This window comes from Lutjanus erythropterus, chromosome 12, assembly GCF_056507025.1.
Source record: "Lutjanus erythropterus isolate fLutEry1 chromosome 12, fLutEry1.hap2, whole genome shotgun sequence".
Lineage (NCBI taxonomy): Eukaryota > Metazoa > Chordata > Actinopteri > Lutjaniformes > Lutjanidae > Lutjanus > Lutjanus erythropterus.
The window spans coordinates 4,586,556-4,596,897 of NC_139328.1; the positions used below are offsets into that span (position 1 = coordinate 4,586,556).

Here is a 10,342-nt window from a genome sequence, read left to right on the forward strand (position 1 = left end):
GTCTTTTTTTCTGTAACTCTGTTTTGAAAAAAAACAAATTTGGTTTGCAGCTGCAGATTTTTTAAAATTGTGGCTGAAATAAAATGCTGCAAGTACTTGATCAATCAGAAATATTTAGTGCCACAAGACCCACCTCCAAAGTTTGTGTACTCTTGGGAAGTACTATTTCTTAGCAGGGACTCTTATGGGCCTGAGGTTTAAATTTAAACTTTGGTCATTTTAACTTAGTTTAAAAGTTTGGTGCGACATAAATTAAAGTTAAACCTTGATTTCATCTGGGTTTAAAAAAAATAACGAATCTTTGTGGGTGCAACCCAGCCGTGGAGAGACTAAACTGATGGAAAGGGAGAGGGAGGGAGTCCCTCAGAAATGTTGTATAGTCACTTTTGTGAAGGGATTACAGTGCTCTCTCTCGTTCCCATTGGCTTGGCCCGCCGTGACAGTGGTGTGGTGATGAGTGGCTGACATGCCCAGCATCATCCATAACAAGCTTCCAACTTGGTCCTGTGTGACTCCCATTCATGCGCCCAGGCTTTGCGCTTTATGTCCTTTTCCGTTCCACTTTGTGCACATGCTTCAGTCAATCTGGAATTAGTGTTTCTCTCACCAAAGTGACAGAGAAAATATTTCTTTGACACTTCTTCTTCACCACTTTTCCTTTTTACGCACAGGAGGAGCATGCGCTTCTTGGAGAGGTGACTTCATTTAAAGTAGGACCACCGGTGTGTGTTTTATTAATTAATGTGTCACTTTCTGACATGGCGAAACCTTTAGATCACATCAAAAGACCCATGAATGCGTTCATGGTGTGGTCCAGAGGCCAGAGGAGGAAGATGGCCCAGGAGAACCCAAAGATGCACAACTCTGAGATCAGCAAGAGACTCGGCGCGGAGTGGAAGCTGCTCTCCGACTCCGAGAAGCGTCCGTACATCGACGAGGCCAAGAGGCTGCGGGCTCAGCACATGAAGGAGCACCCGGACTACAAGTACCGACCCCGGCGTAAGCCCAAGAGCCTCCTGAAGAGGGACCGCTTCGTCTTCCCGCTGCCGTCTCTGCTCGGGGACGCAGCGGAACATTTGAAGGGATTTTCCATGGACTCCTTTCTCGTCCCCGGGGATAAAGCCAGAGCTCTCCTGGCTGCTCCCGCCTCCTCCTCCTCCTCCTCCTCCTCCACCTCTTCGTCCTCCTTCTCGCTGCTGGAGCCGGTGGCGCAGTTCAGCACCGGAGCTGTCCAGCGGATGGCGGAGATCCCGCACACCCTGGCAGCCGCCGGCGCTCTGCCCTTCAGCGCGCACGCGTTTGGATACCAGACTGGAGGGATTGGGGGTCTGGCTTGCCACGGACAGCACACCCACACCCACACCCACCCTGCACCCTCCAGCCCGGGATACGTGGTGCCGTGTAACTGTAGCGCCTGGTCTGCAGCCAGTTTACAGCCTCAGGTGGCCTATATTCTCTTCCCTGGAGGGATGACCAAGAGCGGCGTGGACTCGTACACTTCAGCCAGCTCCAGCGTGTGACAGACCGGGAAAAGTTTGCGCACAGGACCTCCCCATGTAATATCACAGCAGAAAAAGCAGTTGGCTCCAATACATTTTTTTTCACCCTACACAGTAAAGCTGCAGCGATTAATCGATTTGTTGTCAACTATTAAATTAAACGCCAACTATTTTGATCATCAGTTGATCAGTTTGAGTAATTTCTTACAGAAAAAAAGTAAAACTTCTCGCATTCCAGCTTTTTAAATGTGAATATTTTCTGGTTTCTTTACTCCTCTGTGGCAGTAAACTGAATATCTTTGAGTTGTGGACAAAACAGGGTTTGGAAAACACTGATCAATATTTTTCATCATTTTATAGACCAAACAACTAATCAATTAATCGAGAAAATAATCAACTTTTATTTCCTTAAAAGTTAGTTGCAGCCTCACTACAAATTTCACAGCAAAACTGAGCAAAATTGCTGTTTGTCCATCCCATTACTGAGCACCAAAAACTCACCACAAGTTTCTGTATTATTCCTCATTCCATGTAAACACAGTAAATATTTGAGGCACCTTGTGAAGAAGCTATTTTGTTACTCTTTTGACAAAAACATAAATTCAAAACTGTTAAAAAAAAAACCATAAATGCAAGAGGCCCAGTAATAACTTTTAAGTACCACTTCATAATAAGACTACCCTTATAAATGATTTATAATTAGGTTGTTAATTAGGCTGTAAACACTTTATAAATCATTAATAAACAATAATAGGTTATAGCTAAGTGAGTTATTACAGTTTTCTTACATGGATGTGGGCTCACTGTTAGATCCAGCCACTCCTTATTACTAATTAATAAAGATGTAATAACATATCAAATATCATGATATTGCAATTTTAAAAAAATGTTTAAGTTTTGTACCAGACTGTGATGATATTATACTGTATGATATTATATGATGAGTTATTTTATCTTATCACTTATTTTATTTTAGAAAAAGGGCTGCATTGCTTTTGTTTTGCAGTTGTACAAACATAGGTCAAATGTTCATTGGCAAACTCAGTTCATGGCAATTTTTGCATATGCTTAGTTCATGGCTTTTATTTTATTTTATTAAAAGCATAACATGCAGTTGTCTCCTGCAGAGACCACGCTCTCTTCATGTATTTCCTTATTTTTTCATTATTTTGCTGCGTGTGCTCAGGACGCTTTCCCAACCCAAAACACTGGTATTTGACGTCCCGGAAATGAGACACAACAATCAACCATCTTTCTGGTGCGTTTACAAACAGCTCAGACAAAAATCTGCTAATTCTGCTTTTAAAGAAGGAAAGCGGAAACACTTAAAGTTAAAAACAAACAAACAAACAAAAAAAAACATTTTATATGAACAGAAAATTCTATACACATCAGACTTATTATTTAATAAAGGACATTTTTAAAGTCATAATGATTATTACCGTTAATAATGGTAAACAGAAGTCTTACTGTAATGGTGTACGCTGAATATGTTAAACTAAACAATATTGTCAAAGCCTCAGTGTGTGAATCTGTCTGATCTGCCAAATGAATATTTTTGACAGTTCAGATTCATGAAATGTTTACAACCTAATTATTAACCTAATCAATAACCATTTATAAATCATTTATTAGGGAAGTCTTATTCTAAAGTGGTGCAAAACCTTTATATATAGTTGATCCAAATCAAAAGATGATGTCCATCACAAACATAAAGCAATTGTGGATGTTTATTTACCATTAAGTGTTATTTTGCACTTTTGATTCATGCATTCCTACATTTGGATCTGTCTGTTTTTTATTTGAAAGTGTTTCCAGAAAACATTGTCTTATGATTGGATGTTTATTTATTTATTTATTTATTTATTTGGAGTCTGATGTTTTCAAAAGAAGTGTATGAAAAAAGCATAAACATTTTATGGGAGGAGTTACATCAGTTTTGGGTAATAAGTCCGTTTCTGTTCGGTGAACAACGTTGTTGTGAAGTTGATTTTATAGTTTGTATTTGGGATGATCCACATCACAGCAAATTTTCTTGCATTTTTAAAAAATATCTACTGATTATGAACTTGATATTTCTAATGTTTTCTTGTTAAATGCCGGACATCAGTTGTAATAATAACTGAGGGAACTATGTTTTATGTTCCTGACTGCCTGAGCGCTCTTATTTAAACAAGCTGACTTTTAATCTCGTGATAAGGTGCACAACAAAGACAAAAGACCAACAGATATCAATACAATGAAAAAAAAAACAGAAGTCCTTTGAACTGACAAACAACATTAAATTTTCTAGTCCCATCATGTTTGGTGACGACTGTTCAGTTTGAGTTCTGTTGTTTTTCCACGTGTGCGCTGGTGAGAGGAACCGAGAGGCTCATGATAAGAGAAGAATAGAAACTTCTCTCCTCCCCAGTTGTTGACAGAGTGATAAGGAGAAAAGTTGAATCATGGGAATCGTATGAGACGCTGTTTGTTTCATACTTAGTAAGAGGGAATGAGTCCTCTCACTGAAACCCGTTTTAGTCTCCGTGTAGGACATTATCACACTCAGATCAAGAAAGATCTGGGCGTTGATGCTACGTCAGCATGTGTGGGTCCTTGTCAGAGGACGTTTTGGGGGTATTTTTCCTTTATTATAGTAGAAATGTTCTTGGCTGGACATGAATTGGCAAACTTGTCATTACGTAGACCTGCCCTTTTCCTGTATTTCTGTATTTCCTTATTATATCACTGTGCTCGGGACATTTTACCAACCCAAATCATCACCCGAGGGTCAGCAATCACAAACAGCTCGGACAAATCCTACTGATTCTACCTTTAAAGTCCCCGTGCTGCTGTCTTCTTGCTGAAGTTTCCTTCAGCAAAACACCAAATCTTTATCCAAAAGTGCAGGGATGCAGCTCTGTAGCTGAACTTGACCTCTGACCTTTCTACTGATGATGAAAAAGGTTTTACGTTCTTGGTCTGTCTTGTCCTACCTTGTTTTTAAAGCAACACCTGGAGGCCTGATGTGAGCTTTTCTGTCACAATTCAGAATCCAAACATGTCAAGTGTGTTATTTTCTGCTGCGTTTGTCTTTTGGGGTCTCTGGCAGAACTTACAAAGTGTAAAGAGAAGGGAAAAATGGCTCAAGAGTTAAAACTCTAGCAACACTTGACCCTGGATGACCCTGATAAAGGCCAAAGAATAAAGTTGCTCGACATATTACAAGTGCTGCTGGAGTTTCACCTCTTGGTTTTACCTGATTAACACGTTAATTTCCGCCCCATCTGCAGTGCTGCTGCATCATTTTTTAGTTTGAGACTGTTGATGTGGCAAATTACTGCATCATTTACTCACTAATCTACCAACTGTTGGCGGTTTACTGAAAACCCCCGCAGAGACGGTGATTCAGTCTCTCATATTTACATTTAAACTGTTCATGAAGGTGCCAGGTGTGCCTATCACCACTGTGTCCACACCTCTCAACACTAGATAGCCCAACCCATGAAACCCAACCGTCTCCACCCAACGCCACCATCACTACAAAGTGCCACTGCGTCCATTTTCATTCTCTGCACCTGCTCACCTGTGGCACCCGAGCTTAAACTTACATATGAAGCTATACTTGGAGCATTAGGCTCTTTATCACACGCACACTAACGTCTGAAAGAGGAAACAGCGATGGCGCCTGGAGTTCTGCAGAATGGTGGATTCATTTTGGGCTTGATCGGCGCGGCGGCCCTCATCGCAGCCACTGCCATGAACAAGTGGAGTGTAAAGGACAGGCAGGGGGACGTGGTGACGTCCGTTTACACCTACAAGGGTCTGTGGCAGGACTGCGAGACGGCGTCCTCGGGATTCACAGAGTGTCGACCCCTCTACGGCCTCCTGGGCTTCTCAGGTAGGACAAAGACTCCCTCATGTCTTAATGTGCAGAGCCGGTTTCTCCAGCGACTGACTGCTTGCAGCCAAATGAGTTTTAGCTCATTGCTGCGATGGCGCGAGTTTTATCTTTTGAGGAAATTAAAAGAGTCTGGGCTCTCTTATTTCCTACTGTTAAGAGAGATATTGTCAGATGAGCTTTCTCTGGTCACAGGAACAGAGACACAGCAAGAAGCACAGATTAAAGGCAAAATATACTGGACTTTACCAAAAAATAAAACAATCTATAGACTCACACAGAAATTATTGCTCTCTGTCATTATTCATGATCCACCAGAAGTGTGTGGTGGCGCCTTTTATCCGCAGAGACCCTGCCCTCTGCAGGTATCTTCTTATTTTCTTATCATTTTGCTGTGTTTTGGGACAGTTTACCAACCTGAAACATCTGTATTTGACGTCCTAGGAATGAGACTCAGCAATCAATTATCTTTTATAAACAGCAGCTGATAAATCCTGCGTATTCTGCCTTTAAGGAAGTTCTGTGTAATCTGTCGAGCGCCGGGGTTAGGAGGAAGTTGGCCAAGATGGTCTAACCAGTTCTTCTCAAATGAAGGAAAGGAGGATTTTAAGGAGTGTGAGATGAATCTCGTTCAGTTATGGGGTCCATGATGACGAGTGCGAACAGCACAGAGGGTCATTTCCTCTCTCTGTTTGTCTCCTTCTCATGTTTGTAAGATATTATGTGGAACAAAATGCATGATGAGATGAGCAACCAGTGTTTGTTGGTTTTACCTCTCGAAACCTGCCAGCAGCACTATGATGGGTGTGAAAGCATTAAATAATTCAATTAAGTTCTGGAACAAATATGTCATATTGTTATTTAGTGTGAAAATATAGATATTTTTATTATAAAGCCAATTTAAGGGGATACTGTGAAGATAAAATGAAGAATTGGAAGGGTTGACAAAAGAGATTAAAAACGAAATGTAAGAAAAAGTTCAGAAAACTCAATTTCAAGTTTTGAATCAAACTATTAAGTTTTGAAATAAACCAACCTATAATCTTTTGTTGAGATAATTCGCTTTCCTTCTTTAGATAAAGTCGAATCTTTGAGTTTGAGAACCAAAATCGGGTTCGTTTGAGTTCTTGAAATTAAATAGTTGTACATTTTTAACCATTATTCATTTCAGTGGGTTTACTCAATCATTTCTGAAATACAAATTATTTTGTGAGGATCTAAAAGATTCAAGTTTATCTGAAGAATAAAAGTTTTTCATGTTTTCAGTGTGAAAAAATAAATATAAGGATATTTTCTTGCAAATGTGGTGAAGAAATTTGTCTATTTAATGTAAATTATTATTATTCTTTAAATGATTTTTACTCTCAGTTTCTGTTCAGGTGCCGATCCCTCTCATATCAGTGTTTGCATTAGCACCGGTGCATTGTGGTCACTATATAATGGACAGCCAGGCCGGGACTTAGTCAACACAGTTATCAGAAACAGAACAAACAACAAGCAGAGGGCAGGTTCTTACAGCACAGCTACGGTTCTGCAGGAGAACACAGAATAAGATTAAACACGTCTGTTAACATCGTCCTCTTTAAGAGGATTTTAAGTCTTGATGTCAGATGTGTGATTTATGTCAGATTATTATTCATTGTGGGCTGATTGGACACAAAGACCTAGTGAGTAATTTTAGACATATCAGACTCTTTATAAAATGTCTCTGAGGGTGTGTCCTCTTCTGTCCACCAGGTGCCTTCCAGGCCGTGCGAGCCCTGATGATCGTGGGCGTGGTGCTGAGTGTCCTCGGGGCGGTCATATCGGTTTTCTCCCTGACCTGCCTCACAATGAACAGCATGGAGGAGACCACCAAGGCCAAGATGAGCCTCACCGCCGGCATCATGTTCATCATCGCTGGTACGGTCAGAAATAACAAACAACTTACAAATAAACTTCTGATTTTTGTTGATTTGTTCTTATTTTAATTTCTGGGATGCATCAATGTTTTCTCATTTTCGCTCTTAGATAAGAGAAAACGTTATGAGTGGTTGAGAGAACTGTCACCAAGATACAAGAAAAACATTTTATTTTCACCGTCCAATGCAGGGAAAGTTTTTTTTTTTTAAAAAAAGGGGGGTTGGGATGTTACAGAACATTTGGACCTGAGCCATCTTCTCACATCTATTTCCAGCTTCACACATTTGATACTTCTATTTATTTGATATCATCTTAAATTTAATATTTTTGGTGTTTTGGACTGTTGGTTGGAGGACAAAACAAGTAATAAGATCTCTATGGAGCCCATAAACTGATATAATGTATTATGTGTTATCAGACTGGTTATGTGATAAAGAGGTGAAATAATCATTTTGTGTAAAAATATGTCATTTATCACAGCTGTGTGGTGCTGGAAAAGCTCGAAAAGTGCTTGAATTTGACTTGGAAAAGGTTCACAAACCATGAAATAGTGATTTTAGTCAACATGTGCAAACCTGATTTTGAGAACTGCAGAACAGACAAAGTCTGGGGGACCCTGTGTGGCTTCTGGCGACCCCCTAAGGGGGACCTGACCACAAGTTGAGAACCAGTGCTCTAATTCTTGGCCATGTACCAGAGTATTTGCATAAAACCTGCCCTTATATAGTGTTTAGGGGAAACCTATGATACCTGTACTTGTAACAAACAATTGGCCACACCCCTCCAATTTATGATAATGTGCAATTCATGACTCGGCACATCTGGGTAGGTGAAGATTCAGCGGGTTAAAAATGTTTGGTGCATCTCTTCTTTTTTTCTGTTAACAGAAAACTATGAGAAATATAAGAGAAGGTCACTGCATGAGGTCCGTTTGTCCTGCAGCTGCACATATTAACAGTTTCACAGTTTACTGAGTCTGTGTCTCTCTGGTCCTTCCTCTCAGGTGCGTGTGCCATCGCAGGAGCTTCCATCTACGCCAATCAGATCGTGGCCAGTTTCAGGATGACCACTTACAACAACTATGGAGGAGGATACGGAGGAAACATGGAGATGGGGATGGGCGGAGGAATGGGCGGAATGGGAGGAATGGGAGGAATGCCCACGTAGGATATGACATTTATCATTTTGATCCTATTTTCATATCCTCCACATTATCCGCAGGCTGTACCAACATGACGTCTTTGTTTGTCACAGATACACCTTCGGCCCTGCTCTGTTTGTCGCCTGGATCGGAGGAGGCGTCCTGCTCATTGGAGGCATCCTGAAGTCACTGGCTTTCAGAGAAATGGTGAAAGATGAAAAACCGCGGTGAGTCAGATTTATAGTGAGACACAAACGACGAGAAAGGACTTAAACAAGTTTTGCTTATTACAGTCAAAGTCCGCAATGAAGTTCATCTCCCAGAACACACTGTATTTCACATCCTCCATCCCTTTCACACTTTTCTAACTACTCATTCTTTTTTACTCTATTTTACTTTTATGACAGTTTAACCATTTAAACTGAGATGCACTGAGTTGCTGCTGGTCGCAATATTTGTAAAATAGATTTTCCAGCTCTTCCATCAGTGCCACCTTTGGATCTTTTGTGAGATTTTAGTGTAATTTTTCTTTAAGAGCCTCAAACACCTCTTCCCAAAATGTGCCAGTCTCTTTATTAATTCCCTTCACGTATCTGAATTCATGACTAAAACAAGACTTTTTTCATGTTCTTATACATTACACACACCATCACAGTATAATAACCTGCACTCTGGTGTGTCTCCTCTTGTTTTCCAGTTACCCCGGGGTTGCTTACAAACCTCAGTCCCGCACCAAAACCGACCCAGGTGATCACCATTCAGAGGGCGGCAAGAGGGAGCAGAATTATGTGTAACGGCTTAAACACGGATTTTTTATTTTTTTTTGTTTGCGGAGATGTGTGCTTTTAGCTTTTATCGCGTGCAGCATGCTTTGTGGGATTTTTTTTTTCCAGTTGCCTCATATATGCATTCAATAGTTTTTCTACCTGCTCACAGGAGTCAATAATGTGTCACATCCTGACAGCAGACCGACAGGTGTAATAAGAATATTTAGTTTTCATGTGCACATCTCAGTGGTTACTAGATATTTATAAATGCTCAGATGTCATTTAATTTTTTTTTTTACTTGAGTTTTTGGTAAAAATCATTTTATTTTTATGTTAATAAAACACTGATTTGTGACGTGTGTGTGTCAAGTGGTTCTTTGAATTAATCTGAAGATTATTAAGATGTGAAATTTTATATAGAAGTAAAGGCATTTCAATGAGGATGTATTCATATATCAGTGCACTTTGTAGCTCAAACTATTTAAACCTACAACAAAGAAAATTAACTTTAAGGAATTGTCCTTTAAACAACTGGCAACAGCACTTTTTCTTGGAAAGAAGCCTCAACGTGCAAAGTAAAATCAAAAAGGTTCACTGCTCTCCTTGTTTATCCAGACTAGTTTCTGTATGAAAAAGTAACAGGAGAAGCTAGAGGAGGTAAATCCAGGTCACTGTGTCTCTTAAGGCGACACAGAACACACAGTAACTTTGTTATCTATCCGAAACAGAACATCGGATGGTTTTTAAGTTCCTCTTCTCTTTCAGAGGACACCTGATAAGGAAATACAGGGAAAAATCTACTGCCAAGACAGAACTGAAATTAGGTTCCTAATGAGGTAAAGATATCTTAAAGGGGTGAGTATAAAATATTTTTCACATTTTAAAAAGGAACACAGAGTTTAAAAAAAAAAAAAAAAAAAAAAAAGTTATAGATACAATAAGTTATAGATTTATTTTAGGGCCAGTTTTGGAGATATGTTTTGTAATTTAAGGCTACATTACAAATAGATTTATCATAGTTTTGGTATTTAGTCATTTTCATGTTCAATTCAGTTTAGTTTCCAGGGTGGGTTTGATACTTTCAGTTTAGTTTCTATTGTTTAAAAAATATTTAACTTTTATTGGTTTTAATATTAATTTTAGGGTTTTT

General features: G+C 39.7%; 2 protein-coding genes across 2 annotated transcripts; both read left to right on the forward strand.

Annotated features, from left to right (window-relative positions):
• The first annotated feature begins 743 nt into the window (after positions 1-743).
• On the forward strand, positions 744-1,661 carry LOC146317397 (transcription factor Sox-14). Its single transcript, XM_084731884.1, has one exon. It carries the CDS (start codon positions 759-761, stop codon positions 1,518-1,520), a length of 762 nt encoding a protein of 253 aa, XP_084588010.1. The 5' UTR covers positions 744-758; the 3' UTR covers positions 1,521-1,661.
• Positions 1,662-5,007: 3,346 nt separating this feature from the next.
• On the forward strand, positions 5,008-9,547 carry cldn18 (claudin 18). The gene is made up of 5 exons (XM_084732392.1): positions 5,008-5,382; positions 7,120-7,284; positions 8,288-8,447; positions 8,539-8,652; positions 9,123-9,547. The coding sequence occupies exons 1-5, from the start codon at positions 5,163-5,165 to the stop codon at positions 9,217-9,219; spliced, it is 756 nt and encodes a 251-aa protein (XP_084588518.1). The 5' UTR covers positions 5,008-5,162; the 3' UTR covers positions 9,220-9,547.
• The last annotated feature ends 795 nt before the right edge of the window (positions 9,548-10,342 follow it).